Below are 15667 nucleotides of genomic sequence, written 5' to 3'. Positions count from 1 at the left end.
ACGCATTTGAAGAAAAAAATGTGTACTAAATCAATTATGGAGTTTACATCAATACAATTTTTTTATTACCATTGGAAATATTTAAATTGTTTAAATGTCCTCTTATTGCACATTGCACACATTCTATTTATCGATATAGTTTGTTTATCTTTTATTCTGAAAAATACAAATGTGGTTATTAGAAATGTATTACTATTACTGTACTAATTTAGTCTGCGATGTACACAGTGATTCATGTATAGATACCCCTACTGGTTTCTAACGACCCTCTTGCTTGCTTATTAACTCAGCAGGTGACTGATATATTGTCAGAGTGACGGCTTCATATTTTGCACGGGCGAGAGTTAAAATAATTAGAAGTGGAGTGAGATTGGTGGGAAACATGTGGAGGCTTTGAAATCAAATTTAGTTTCTCTGTTATTTCTCCCTACATTAGTATTGCTTTATTGCCTTTTCTGTATGCTGGGTCACCCTGCATATCTCATTATAACTGCAACCTTGAAATTGTATGATGATGAGTTTAAGCCCTGACCAGGGTCACCTTAGCCCCATCGCCCTTCTTTGGATTAGTGATGAGCAAAAAAGAATCAACGTTTATTCAGGTCGCTCCTCTGCTGTTCTATTGACATATTTGTGCCCACTATAAGAACGTGTCATTTCCACCATCAAATCAAGACCACCAGAGGAGATGGCCACCGTCCAACACTTGTTCACGTTGGGAATCTTGAAAGTTCTTAATTTGATATTCCAACTCAATAATGATATGAAATGTATGTAAATGCTATATTTTATATATCCATGATTATGTATTTAATATTATTTGGAACAAAACAAATATATGTACTGTATTTACTATCAAATGCTCTGTGTAAAAATCTGCATTTGGCTGACAAGAGTTAGCCATGCGTGGTAGATTTGTTGATTAAAAAGTTTACAGCTGCTTTTAGAATAACGTCATTGTGTATTATAATTGTCTTATTATAATTGCAACATTACAACTACATCGAACAACGCGCCAGTTGTACTACATTGACACTGATGATATTGTGTTGGCTTCTCAGTGAAATTGCAGTGCAGTCAATGTAACTGAGGAGTTGTAATTAGTTGCATTTTTACTGTGGTCTTCCGAATTGAAAATGTTTTAATAATCTAACATTTAGGAATGTTGTTATAACTCCAACTTGATTGCATCCGATTAATGATGTAATAGGCTTCACAGTCTTGAGTTTAAATGTTAGAATCTTCACTTCGACATTCAGTACACAGGTGCGATGAGATGGTTAATATGAAAGTGATCAACATATTTTTACATAGCCCATATAAAATGTAGTCCTGTCTAATATTGTATAACATGGCTCAGAATTTTAATTATAATTAAGTTGCTCATGCTTATCCCATACCTTGTGGCAATTATGGATGGATAACAGTGATTGTTCATAAGAATATACAAAATAGTCATATTGAAACCTTTTGTTCCTGAGCTGCATCCTCAGCATATGCTATCAAGTTAATATGTAAAACCATCTTCTTGGTTCTTTCGGTAAAGTCACGTAGAAGGGAAATAATAAAATAATAAAACAAAACATAATAAAATAATAGAATAATAGAATATTTATTATTACATTATTTCCCTTCTACGTGACTTTACCGAAAGAACCAAGAAGATGAATCCCTGCAGTCACGAAAGCTTTAAATCGAAATGTAATACCATGTTTGAAGATATTCCCATGCGGTGGTTGTGATTTTGAATGCTTCAACTTTCCAAACGCCAAGACTTGGACAAAGTTAGTAGCTTGGGTGCCGAGTTATTTGTGCCATGAGCACAATTAAAACAGTAGGGTTTGCAACTCCTTTGGTCTCCCTATGGCTTCACGTCTTCGTGTCTGTATCATTGGTAGTTATCAGCTCAAGCGATCAAGCCTGTTCCACTTCTCATTCGAATGCTTCGAACGCACTGAATCCACATTATATGTCTACAAAAAAACGATTACATTAAAACTAGGCAATATCACACTTCATATTTTTTTGAAAAAGGCATATATACAACAGCTGATTCACGTAAACTTAATAAATGCAGGGGTCATTCTTAAGTTTGGACGTGAACACTTGTCTGGATAGCTCTCATTGTTGTCAAGAGTGTACCGCATGCCATCTTTCAAGAACCGAAGAAGCTCCCACCACGTGGAAAAGAAATGTGGAACATGCCAAACACCCTAAGCAGTAGTTAGTAGTTATTGGATGCTGGATAAACACGTACCCTGAAAGTATGTTCATTCAGAGGACGACTCTGATGGTGCACAACATAGAATCAAATATCTTCTTGGTTCTTTCGGTAAAGTCACGTAGAAGGGAATAATAAAATAATAAAAATAAACAATAAAATATCTTGTATTTTATTATGTTTTATTTTATTTTTATTATATTAAATATTTTTATTATTATATAAAATAATAAAAATAAAACATAATAAAATATATTGTATTTATTATGTTTTATTTTATTATTTTGTATTTTATTATGTTTTATTTTTATTATTTTATTATTTCCCTTCTACATGACTTTACTGAAAGAACCAAGAAGATGAATCCCTGCAGTCACGAAAGCTTTAAATCGAAAAATAGAATCAAATACTGAAGGTTTTTTTTTATTGTTTTCTACATGAAGCAACAACAATCAAAGTTACTGGTCACATTGTTAAATATACATATGTTAATTTTCATAGAAAATTAATTTATTTCCATGAGAAGCAGTTCACGTAGCGGTTAAAACTTAACGTATAAAAAGAATTCTATAAATACTTTACTTCTATCCATTAATACATTTGGTACAATTTGTAAATTAAATCGACAGGTTAGAACTGCACGTATTTGTAAAAAAAATACATCATGTGCAATTTGATGGAATAATTACATAACTATAAATATTGTAAATCTCATACGTTATAAAGTACATGGCGAAATGGAGTGTGTTGCACTGACAGTGTGTTTGTTTCAGTACAAAGCGTTCAAACAGTGGAATGTGTTGCACATCACAAATCTTCCTCTTCTGTAACATTTTACATTCGGGTCTGTGAGAGATCTTCAAAGTTGCTTGCGCTGTCTGAACTGTGTTGGAAAGGGATACAAAAAAAAACACCAAAAAAACATGATCACACTGGCAAATCATATACAACAAGTCGTTTACATTTACTTAAAGCACTTCAAGCACGATATGCTGCATAAGATAAGTTATGAAAACACAAGGTGTAAGGAAAATCGTTAATATCACGTGCACCATTCGATGTGCGTATTGTGAACTTACGAATTATATGTTTATCATGCGTAATTAAATGACCCGTGGCTATCATGATATACGCGAATAACCTCAAAGCCATGCAATAACATTTACCTGTTTGTAGACAAAGTGTTTTCCTGTTGCAGGCAGATGTGGATGGTTAGAGCTGGGTGTTAATTGCCTCTGGAATCTGAAATAGAGGAGCATAGGACATTTACTCTACATAATGTAAACAACCATATCACTTTATCTCAACATGTGAATCAATGCGCCTTATCTCTAAATATCTAACGATATGCGTCGAATCACCAGTTCAGATAAACTATTACGAGCATGAATTAGGCATTGCATCGTGTGGCATAATTGATTGTTTGCAATGCATGGACATCTCTTTAAATTTGATCAATGATCAAGAATAATGATAGAGCGGAAACCAAGGGATGGAAAACTTCCCAGGGGGACGTTCACTACAGAGATGGAGCAATGAAATCGCCTCGTGTGCAGGTGCCGTGGTGATTTAATGCATTGCAGGCTGATGGAGCAAGCGAAACTGCACGTACAAATTCGATTAAATAAATTCTTTTTTACAAAAAATCTGGAGAAAAAAATTGTAAAAACGAGCAAAGGTTTATATCACTACCGTGAGCTAATCAAATTGCTGTGGGGTTGGCTGTGATATCGTTACCAACATTGTGGATTTAAAGCAGTAAGAATCAAGTGAATGCCATGGCCAGATGCCTTACCGTGACGGCCACTGCAATGTCTGCCTTTGATGGTCTAGAGCATTCGTCGTAAACGCCTCATTCAAGTAGGCATATTCCACAAGATTATGCTTCTTTCATCTGTGAAAAAAAAATGAAACGTTAATTCAAGTATACGCAACATGTAATGTAATTGATGTGTGCATACATAACTATTGAGACTTCATACATGATTTCCGTGTTGCATAGAAATGCAATACTAGGTTTATCAAAACGTTAGTTTTCTTGATTTTGATTATTAAGAATATGTTTTGAATGATTGCATAACCATTAAAATGCAAAGAGCTGCAACAATATAAACTGTTGTACATCGTGGTCTGTAATGTATGTCCGTATGTTGAACGTCTTCCGCACCGTTATGTAGCCAAACGTGATAATCGGAGGTGTGGATGAATGAATCGATGCCTATGACCAAATCACCAAGAGCGCGGTATATTTTGCCAGATCACACAGCGCTAAGCAGGCTTGAGATCACACAGCGCTAAGCGGGCTTGAGATCACACAGCGCTAAGCGGGCTTGAGATCACACAGCGCTAAGCGGGCTTGAGATCACACAGCGCTAAGCAGGCTTGAGATCACACAGCGCTAAGCGGCCTTGAGATCACACAGCGCTAAGCAGGCTTGAGATCACACAGCGCTAAGCGGGCTTGAGATCACACAGCGCTAAGCGGGCTTGAGATCACACAGCGCTAAGCAGGCTTGAGATCACACAGCGCTAAGCGGCCTTGAGATCACACAGCGCTAAGCGGGCTTGAGATCACACAGCGCTAAGCGGGCTTGAGATCACACAGCGCTAAGCGGGCTTGAGATCACACAGCGCTAAGCGGGCTTGAGATCACACAGCGCTAAGCGGGCTTGAGATCACACAGCGCTAAGCGGGCTTGAAATCACACAGCGCTAAGCGGGCTTGAGATCACACAGCGCTAAGCGGGCTTGAGATCACACAGCGCTAAGCGGGCTTGAGATCACACAGCGCTAAGCGGGCTTGAGATCACACAGCGCTAAGCGGGCTTGAGATCACACAGCGCTAAGCAGGCTTGAGCCTGGACCAGTGCTTGGAGTGATGAGCACCATGTTGTTATGGGCCAAGAGACTAAGTGGTAGGATGCAGATGGATAGTGCAGAAATATGTTGTTCAGTACTTCTATGCTCCCTGCCTTCACTAACCCGCCCCCCTTCCCCACGACATGCGTGGTGTGGGGAGGCCCTCATCCAGCAGTGGAATGACAGCAGGGGTCGTACCATGATGTGTGCATGAATTGATGTCTGCGCTGTTCTGGGGATGTCACGTGTTTTGTTTTTAATGCAAGCAAGTGTCTGCATAGCTCACGACGTGCGCACGCATTACCAAGGTCCTCCATCTCGTCCTCCTCGTTGGAGAAAAACTCTTCCAGCTTGTGCGGAGCCATGAGATGAGCACCAATCACGAGGCTTCCAGCAGCAAGCAGAGCACGGCTGAGAATGCAGTGGGTTGGTGGGGAGGGGGAATTAGTAAGAATTAATAACACGGTTCAACAACGGCGGTGACACCATGTAATGGCAGGTCAAGGCACGGCCGTGTGTGTGCCACGGTGGCGAGACGTTCACTACCTCGCCGTGGGTTCGATCCCCACCCTAAAGATGCCTGTATATTTGGAGTTTGCGTGTCCTCCCTCTTGCTTCAAATCTAGAATTCCTCCCTCTTGGGTCGTGTGGATTTGTATCTGGTTCCTCCGGTTTTCCCTCCACATTTAAAACACGCCGCTGCTATATATAGCTCAACATCGTCAATTTCGTTGAGCTATTATGTACGTATAAATAGCTTTTAGTGGGCTTTACTTGGTAAAATACATTTTTAAGTTCTTGCACGAGTCACTCCTGCCATAAAGAGCCCCCAATAGAGGGAGCTCTCGAGGGCAAGTTTTATTCAACTATTAGAAACTTTATTATTTTAGCAAGTAAGGCCTACTGAGCTATATATAGCTCTTTTTTCAGAAGCAACCTGGCCACAAATTAAAGCCCCAAAAAACTGGCTTATCATGTGGACATTTAGAGCAGCCAAACACTCTAAAACATGTTTTAAATGTGGAGGAAAAAAACCGGGGACCTGGAGAAAAATAAATGCGACCACAGGGAGAACATAAAAAAAAACTCCAAATGTACAGGCGTCAGAGTCGGGATCGAACCCACGAGTTCGTGTACACCAGGCGAGGTAGTGAACATCCCCAACTCTGTCACACTGTTGAGACGTCTTGGAAGCGGCAGGGAGTACCCACACTTTACCCCACCACACGCGAACTACCAATCAACGGATTTTGGTGGACAGAGGTGAGTGGATTGAATAAACTTGCACCATTGTTTCAACTGCTGTCGGGGAGATTACGACTATTACGCCATCGCAGCATCCCTGACATTGGATAATACGAGGCGTATTTATACTGTTGGCTACAAGGTCAGGCAGTAATCTATGGTCGTCTTTTATTATTAACCAGGTATCGCTAAACTTTTCCCTCTATTTTAACTTCAATGGGATGTGTTATTTCCGATGACATATGTACATGTTTCGCTGTAGCTATTCAAATAAGTAGAATCAACCTTAGTTAAAAATCAATTGCCAAACCAGGTTTTAGTTCTTTAAATAACCAAAAATGCATCAATATTTTAAATCCAAGGCTACTCTAACATACTCTTAGGTTTTTTCGGTAAAGTCACGTAGGTAAAAAAAAAATTATAATTAATAAAAGTAAAATAAAAACTGCTACTCTAACACACCAATAGCTGCAAACGATTTATTAGCAATGCTTTAATAATCAAATTGTAAATTGTCGTTAGGTCAAGTGGTTTTAACAATCACCCACTGTAAATAAATCGGTGGGATTTTGATACAAACGGGTGCACAAGTGCAGTATTGATGAGCGTGCCATTGCAGCCATTCATTCCGTGCGGCGTTTAACAATCGTTTCTTTTTCTTGGTTCTTTCGGTAAAGTCACGTAGAATGTAAATAATAAAATAAAAATATATATTATTCTATATATTTTTTATTATTATATTATTTTATTATGTTTTATTTTTATTACTTTATTACTTCCCTTCTACGTGACTTTACCGAAAGAACCAAGCAGAAGAATTCCTGCAGTCACGAAAGCTTTAAATCGAAATTTAATCGTTTCTTTTTATATTTTTTTTCTACACCATTGTGTCCAACGCCGTCCTCCGCTCACCGTTGGCGAGCGTGAGCCAGAAGCTGTATCCAAAAGTGGTTTGCAGTGAGACGCTCTCGAGCCCCAGTCGGGTTTGGCAGACCGGCGCGAGCCGCGTGCAGCCGAAGGAGATGAGCGCCGTCACCAGGAAGAAGCCGGTCATGAGCAGCGCCGCGCCGCCGTAGCGGAGCACGATGACGAACAGCAAGTTGGAGAGGACCCAGCAGACAAACGCGACCCTGCAGGGTTGGGGTGGACGCAGCGCGGAAGGTGGTTTCACGACGGTGCTCGATTTGGTCGTTCGCGAATTGCACGTGAGAAGAGCGAAAAGTCGTGGGAAGCATTTAACATCATCGGATGTTCCTTAATAAAAAAACTGGCCGACGCGTTTCCTCGATGTATCCACCCCCGCGGAATGTATTCAACAAAACGGCAAATTAAATGGTGGAGGTTGGTACACACGTGATAATACTTGCAGATGCTGTTATACTCTCGCAATGGTAAACGAGCAATAGAATGCAATTTAGGTTTGCGTAGCATGTAAATGCGGCCACAATCTATCGATGCTGTGCAGAAACTGGCCATTTTTATTTCGTAGAAAAGTGCAATCGGTCATAGAGGCAAAATAAGGCATTGAGCCGAGACAGGGAGTCAATAGAATTGATGGCTTTTGAGGAAGCGAATTTCTCACTAAAGGTGCACCGTAAAAACCAATTGGGGTGGCTTATGTGCTGTCGATGAGCTTTTTTGGCAAAAAACTTTGGCAAAACTTTTTTACTTCCGCAGAAGTTGTGCGCCGTATAGCTCTCCGAGGCGTTTTTCGAGTTTGTTGCGCGTGTTGTTCGGCACGAATGATGCTCACAGCAACGTGCGGCGAAACGTCGGGCTCCGTGCCGAACAGCTCGCGGTACGACCCAAAAACACACCCTCCGGAGAGAGACCCCCAATTTTTTTGTACTTGGGAGTTAAAACCACACGCGGTATGGAACTTAACCGTACGACATCCGCTCGTGCATGTTGGGCAAGTAACAAAAATGCTGCTGTGGCCTCACCAAATGAGCGCGGAGGCGTATCGCCCCGCCTGCGCGTACTGGGACACTTTGGCGCAGGCGCTGTTGCTGCCGAACGTCTCGGCGAGCTGCAGGATGGGCACGGGAAGGCCCCTCTGAAGAGCATGCTGGTAGTCGCCGTCGATGTTGCCGGATTGCCAAGTGAAGCGCTCGTTGTAGTCGATCATCTCGTTCAGCTGAATCTGCGGAGTTCCTGTGGTGAAAGTGACGGTGTCAGAACGCGATTCATAAGGAGGTGTGGTGGGGTGATATGACCACGCGTGTCATTTTTGGGCTTGACCGCATTGTGGGATGGATTGATTGAGGCTCCTTTTGCATGATAGATAAATATTACATTTAAAGCAGATGATCTACCTACCGTATGGATTAAGAGACGTGAATCACGCTGGTATCCCTACATGCGTTGTCAATCAATCGTTTAGTGCGATTGAGGTTGGATTGCAATATCTCCCCCATGGCATGTCAATAACACTGACTTTAAAGGAAAACAAATATATAATAGCTGACGTTTTGGGAAATGGCCCTTATTAATGGCGACAGCCCTTCTTCATAGCACCTGATGATGAATGTGCTATGAAGAAAGGCCAAACGGGACCTATTATACAGATTTCCTTTCAAGGCAGTGTTATTGACGAATGTCTTCACGTGTTTTGTGATGTCTGCTTGTGCGCCACTACCAATGCAGCATCACCAAATAGCATGCGTTCTATACATCACCCTGCATAGTGTCTTTATGAAATGAATATCACTTTGGGCAGTAAATATTGGTCGTATTTAGACAATGGTCCTTGAAAAATGAATGTGGAATCTGCAGCATTGCTTGGCATCAGATGGAGATTAGCGCTGCCACTTTGGACAGAGACGCTTTATTTTGTTGCTGAATACTTTTTATACATTTTAAATAATTAGAAATTAGAAATGATATGCATTGCGGGTGTACGCGTGAATTCAAGTAATTTCTCCATTGGCTTTATTGACACACATCCACAGGGGGTGAGTTACTTGCATCACTGATGATCAGGGGAGTGTCTATTTGTAAGTGTTCAACATAGGAATTTAAATGTCTGGCTCACCCTGCCCTACGAGTGAAACCAATTTATTCTCTGGGATGCAATTTTGGGTGCCCAATTTTTACGTTATTTATTTTGACTCGGCTATATTTATGCCAAATTCCAGCTTTTTATCCCTTCTAGACAATCTGTAGTATTTACATTGGTCAAGAAGTAGTCAACGTATTGCTTGAATCATTTCCAGGACATTCATTATGATTCCCGTTAATAACAATCGCGCTATTCTTCTTACGTAGTAGGTCTTAGGTGCAGCATGCTTCATGGTACTATGTAGGCTTTCGCCATTGTGCTCGCATAGCTCTATGATGGGTTTCTCAGGCTGTGCATTATAACATGCAGCGACACGTCCAAGATCGTGCCGAACAACACGCGGGCACAACCTGCAAGCACACGGTGGGTGGGTGGGTGGATGGGTGGTGCTGTGTGTTTCGTAGGCTGGGCGTTATCCGGTACCTTTCAGGGTGATGTTGAAGCCGTGGAGAGAAACGCCGAGGCCGATGCGCGCCTTGATGGTGCTGCCATCCGCCACGCGGTACTCCGTCTGCGTCTCCACGTGGCCCACCTCCCAGTGCGTCTGGAAGTTCACCACTGAGCGGGTGACGGCGGGAGAGAGCAGAGTGACATCGTTCGAACGTTTATCTCCACAGTGCGAACCGCGTTAGCCACTTCGGATTAACTGCGTGCAGGCTCACGCTCGATGTTGCACAAGCAGCACTGTATTGTGGCACCAATGTTGTGAACACTTTGTGTTTTTTGCAATTCGTATGTTGTAAATATAGCTTTCCCAAAGATTATCTGTGTAGGTAAGCTTATCATTAATCGCGTCCCATCTTCACAGGTAATTAAAGTTTGTGGAATTTATGCAATGCGTAAAGAAACGTTTCGGATTTCTTACCGACTATCATGCATCCGATCAGCAGGCTGAGGAGCACTCGAATGAACCAGTAGATTCGCTGCAATCACAGATACATCAAAGGACATCGGAATGTTATAATACGTTAAAATAAACATTCTATTACAAAAGGTAACTTATTTAATCGCAGTGTGCAAAATAACTTAAGCTTCTGATCATTGACTGCACTAACCCATTGCCATTCCTATACGAATTATGAAACCATCTATACTCTCTATGTTAGTCGATGGGTCTTAATTATACGTGCATGGAGGATATCTGTGTTACGGATAGTGGTGGTGTGACTTTTGAGAAGAGGCACAGAATTGAAGTGCATGCAGATATAATAAAAAAATCTGGCCAGTAGACTCTGTATAAATAAATGTGACCCCTTCGGTTTATAACAACAAAATAAGTGTAGGTGAGAGTTTAACAATGTGTGCAGGGACAATGCGTGATGATTTACCGCTCGGCCTTTAAACAAAGAAGTGTATATTCTTGGTTCTTTCGGTAATGTCATGTAGATAAATGTATATTTATTTAATTTTTATTATTTATTTAAATTTATTTTGTGACTGCAGGAATTCATATTCTTGGTTATTTCGTTAAAGTCGCGTAGATAGAAAAGAAAAAAAAATGTAATAAAAAAAATTCTACTTTTTTTTTTTACGTGACTTTACCGAAAGAACCAAGAATATGAATTCCTGCAGTCACGAAAGTTTTCAGTCACAATTTTAAACGAAGCGTAGGTGAGAGTTGAACAATGTTAAATTTTGATTTAAAGCTTTCGTGACTGCGGGGATTCATCTTCTTGGTTCTTTCGGTAAAGTCACGTAGAAGGGAAGTAATAAAATAATAAAAATACAACATAATAAAATTATGTTGAACAATGTTGTGCGGCGAAAGTGCGTGATGATTTACCGCTCGGCCACGGATGCCCGGCAGGATGAGCAAGAAGGCGACCGCGAGGACGCAGAAGACGACGATGACGATCAGCTGCTCCAGGTCGACACTGGCGGCTGTACGACGCTCGCCGTAGAACGGAGGGAAGCCATCTCCGATTGTCATCTTCGATTTGTTAGCGGCTGATTTGAGGGCGACCTGCGCAATGAAACCCAAAGCTGTAATTACGCCTATGCCTTGGGTGGTGGCTGATGGTATTGGGAATTAATCGGACAATCTTTACCGCGCCAAACAGCTCAAGGGGGGAAAACTCGAATTCCTGAGGAAAGTCAGATGCGCCAAATATCAGCTCTACTTAAGATCTGAATGAACGTAATCGTAAGAATCGAATTCACATAACACAGCTAATTAATATCTCTCATCTATGTCTTTCTGGCATGCATCGTTGTCCACAAAGAGTTTATACATTTAAAGGGGAGGCTCGCAAACAGAATTTCTTAGGTTGCTTTAACCGACTCTGTGTGTTTAAGCACACCCGATCCAAATGCCAAAAACAGCAGTCCTAAACAATAGCTGTAACTCTCTCTCTTCTAATTACATGCATATACGGCGGTGTACTTGCACTGGATGAAGTCTACGTTCGTTTATTGCTGCCTGAGGATTTCATTCGGAGTGTTATTGTTTTAATCCCTCCTGCGGTTGCAATGAACTTGGCCGATTGTAGAGCCGCGAGACGCGTTTGGAGTTATATGTTTGCATTGGGGGCTCTGCTATTGAGAAAGCAGTGGAGCGTGAAAGCTGGAAAAGTCTGGAAGGGGGAGTTGGCTACTTTTTTTTAAAGTCTCGCACCTCCGATTAGCACGCTTGGCTACTTGGGGTGCAAAAAAAGTTCAATATCTTTCTAGTTTATTTTACCAGGGTCGGCCCACTGAGCTAGAAATCTATTTTTTTCAGAACGCAGTACATGCATACATCTTTCAGATTGCTACATTGTATGGTTGGTGAAATGCAGTTTTATGTGATGCGACTGGAAACTTGGGGCTTGTTTTTAGTTTTGTATGCGAAGATATCCGGCGGGAGGTCAATGTTTCGTACATGAAATACGAACAATATAAATGTTGAATTACAGAGTGGGAATATTAATAGCACATTCAATGATGAAACAGCAACCTTACATTGCACACACACATTTGCTAATTAATGTGGGTAGTTAGTAATAAGCGCACTCATTACCAAAGTATTCGATCCACTTGTCGTCTACATATCACAGTTCAAGGTTATGCACGAATCAAGTTGGCTTCATTATCTTTTACATAGCCGTGCTTACCTACGTAATACATCTCATTCCTAAGCTACTTTTAATGTTTCGGGAAAAAATACAATCGATAACAGGGTCGAGGTTTTGTACCTAAGTTTACTTCGTAATAGAACTTTAAGCATTGGTCATAACCTTTCTCAAACTAAGTACTGTGTTGAATTGTCAAATTCGTGTTGTTGTGCAGTTTTGTATGCGTGTTAGCTATTGTCCAATCATCCCCAGGTGAAATGGTTAGCAAATGTCGTTTTATTATTCTACACAGTTTCAAATAAAAATTTGTTTAAACCCAAAATTTGTATTCGCCCGATTACATTTTTTGCAAAAGCGATGCGTGGGCAATTAACCTGCATCAATAAGAGCAATCAGCAAAGATAGCCTAAGCTTGAAGGGCACACAAATCTTTTGTCGTACTTTTGTTGCGATGTTAAGACAAGATTTGTTTCACGCATATGTTTTAGTATAGAACGATGGTCAAAACGCATATCGGTGTGCTCGTGACAATGTAAATGTGTTTTTTAAACATACAAGTTGCAAGAGAATGCACTACTGCACTAACTATAAGCTGAACTTTTTTAATCTCCATCCACACGAAAAGCAACGCAAGCTAATGTCTGATTATATATGTTTAAAATATAAGTACTGTAATAAGGAGAGTGGACAACTTGAAAGAAGTCCATTCGGTATACAGTGTATTAGTCATGCCTTACATCACATATCAAATTAAAGGCGATGCAGCAAATCGTATCTTTAAGCGAGGAAACCGGTGGTCTGTGTTAAGTATGTTTTTTTTCTTTACGCAATTTAACTGTGCCACTTTGCATTCATCGTGCAACGCGTGTGTCAAGAGACCGTGTGACCACGCAGGTTCACAATCATTGCCAGGTGTCTGAAACCATGTGCGTACGTACGCACAGCATCGCGAGTTGCTATTCTTATTATGATTACTATTGTGAGGCGCGGTCGGCAAAATAAAAAGAGCTCGCTTCATATTGCCTGCAGGTGGCATTAGGTGAGCGTATTACGACAAAAAAAACGGGTATCGTCAAATATTGACACAACAGAAATGAGTAGGGAATGCGCTTCTAGTGTCATTCGTTGCAATTGTAATTCAAGTTGTAGCCAACGTGCTGCAAAGTTAGAGTCAAATGTCGATGAGATCTGTTTAATCCAAAACTGAATGTCCCTTTTTGTTGTCGATACACACGACAAAAGACAACTTACTATTGAGACCAATCGCTTTTGCCGGGAAGCTGCGTTTGTACTCTTAGTTCTTTCGGTAATGTTACGTAGGTAAAAAATGAAATAAAAATTAATAAAAAATAATGCGTTGTATGTTTCAATGAACCCAGCCACCCACCTCACGTGAGTGGAGGCACACAATACATTGTGTGCGGATTGTCTTCATATCGTTATTCAGTATCACGTGCCAAAGCCACAATCACATTTTTTCCGATAACAGTTAAAGCTCCTAAAATAGCATTAAATGAGGAAATATACATTGTAAATTATCACAGGGTTGAAGTATATATTCTTTGTGGAAAAAAAAATCGAGTTTTCTCATTCGGAGAAAAAAAAAAATAGTCGTCAGTCGGATTGACTTCACGTTCTAGATTTGAAGCTTTCGTGACTGCAAGGATTGATGTATGTGACTTTATCGACAAAAAACCTAAGAGTTGTTAAGTAACACTGGTGCCACCCCAGACTTCCGACGTTTCCCTGTTAAAACACGAGTGTCCTAAATTGAGAAATTGAAGAAGAAGAAAAAAAACACCTACGAATTCTAACAGTTTGAGTGAACATAAATATGGCTCAGTACCTGAACGCAACAATGCGCAACTGTTATTCTCTCGGCTCTGCGATTCGACGGGGATCCTTCCCTGTGAATTGTGCGACGTACCTGGTTGGTAGTAGTGTTCGTCTTGACTCTTGTAGCTGTTGGTGGTAGTAGTGTTCGCCTTGACTCTTGTAGCTGTTGGTGGTAGTAGTGCTCGTCTTGACTTGTCGCTGTTGGTGTTCACCGGCAGTGTTTTATATTCTACAACTGAAACTGGGTCGGTCAATAGCTGTCAATAAAATGACCTTACTCCCAAAATCGGTGCTCCCCTTTATAGGTCACGGAAACAAAGCGATTTGAATATTGATGAAGTCACGCATTCGTCAAACAATAAAACTAAATTTGCATCCAAGGAGGAGAGAGGGGGTGGGGAGGGGGGGGGGGAAATTCTGCCAGTGCGTGTGGAGGGTGGTGCTGAGGAAGGTGTGGAGGGGTGGTGTGGGAGAGAGATCGAGGGTCGTTCAGATTGGTCCAATTATTTGCCTCTCCCTGTTTTTTTTTTTAGCGTGGAGCCCAACTCGCACTCGAGCGACGTGAGAACGGATGCGGATGGACAGCTGAAGGTTGTGCGCATGTCTACCTAGCCCTTTAAAACTCCCCGCTTTTTACACAACCACAGAGATCTGCTATCTCTATTGCCGGGCTACAGCGCACTCGGCACAGCACGAGGTATTGTGTTTAATGTTTTACACACACACACACACCTCATACATGATTGTTAACTGCCTTGTAAAATACCGCGAAAAAACACCCTTGCGACTACTACCTTGTTATACAGCCGCATTTAAAAGGGCAATTGATTTCTACAGTTCTTCCTCTTCGGAAATGTATGCGCCGCTTCGCTCATTAAGACCATTAAAGTCATCGGCTGTCGGCGTCAAATTGGCTTCCTGTTGGTGGCGAACGGCGCGCACATTGGCTCCAAGCAATCGGAGGACTGACTGAACGAAACTTTGTTTTATTTCAGCATTAGTAGGGCCCCGCTGAGCTATTGCGAGTTTTAATTTATTTTAAAAAATTTTACCTACGTGACTTTACCGGAAAAAAAAAAAAACTATTGCGAATTGTCTATTTAAAAAAAAAGAATTCAGAAGCTACCTTGGCCGCAACCGTCGATGGGTATCGATCGACGCTCATGGTTTTGCCCCATGTTGCCCGACGTTAAAGTTGTTTGCGCCCTCTGCCTTAGTGGGAAGCGCGCGTGTGTGCAATCGGACGCTCAAGGCGAGCAATTGTCAGCTGCGGTGGCAGTTAAACGGCGAGCGCAATTGCGAATTCGACGTTTCGAAACGGCGCTCGCTCGCTCGTTCGCTCGTGTGTGTGTGGATGCACCATTACTACGTTTGGGTCATCCGCACGCGGCACA

At 41.3% G+C, this 15667-nt stretch overlaps 1 protein-coding gene across 1 annotated transcript; it reads right to left on the bottom strand.

Annotated features, from left to right (window-relative positions):
• Positions 1-7200: 7200 nt before the first annotated feature.
• LOC121852035 (dual oxidase maturation factor 2-like) lies at positions 7201-11314 on the bottom strand. The gene is made up of 5 exons (XM_042346143.1): positions 11168-11314; positions 10250-10307; positions 9808-9942; positions 8267-8477; positions 7201-7453 (listed from the first exon to the last, which is right to left on the bottom strand). The coding sequence occupies exons 1-5, from the start codon at positions 11312-11314 to the stop codon at positions 7201-7203; spliced, it is 804 nt and encodes a 267-aa protein (XP_042202077.1).
• Positions 11315-15667: the final 4353 nt, after the last annotated feature.

Source organism: Callorhinchus milii, unplaced genomic scaffold, assembly GCF_018977255.1.
Source record: "Callorhinchus milii isolate IMCB2004 unplaced genomic scaffold, IMCB_Cmil_1.0 Scaffold334, whole genome shotgun sequence".
Classification (NCBI taxonomy): Eukaryota; Metazoa; Chordata; class Chondrichthyes; order Chimaeriformes; family Callorhinchidae; genus Callorhinchus; species Callorhinchus milii.
The sequence above is the reverse complement of the archived record's forward strand: the minus strand, read 5'-3'. Positions and strand labels throughout refer to the sequence as shown.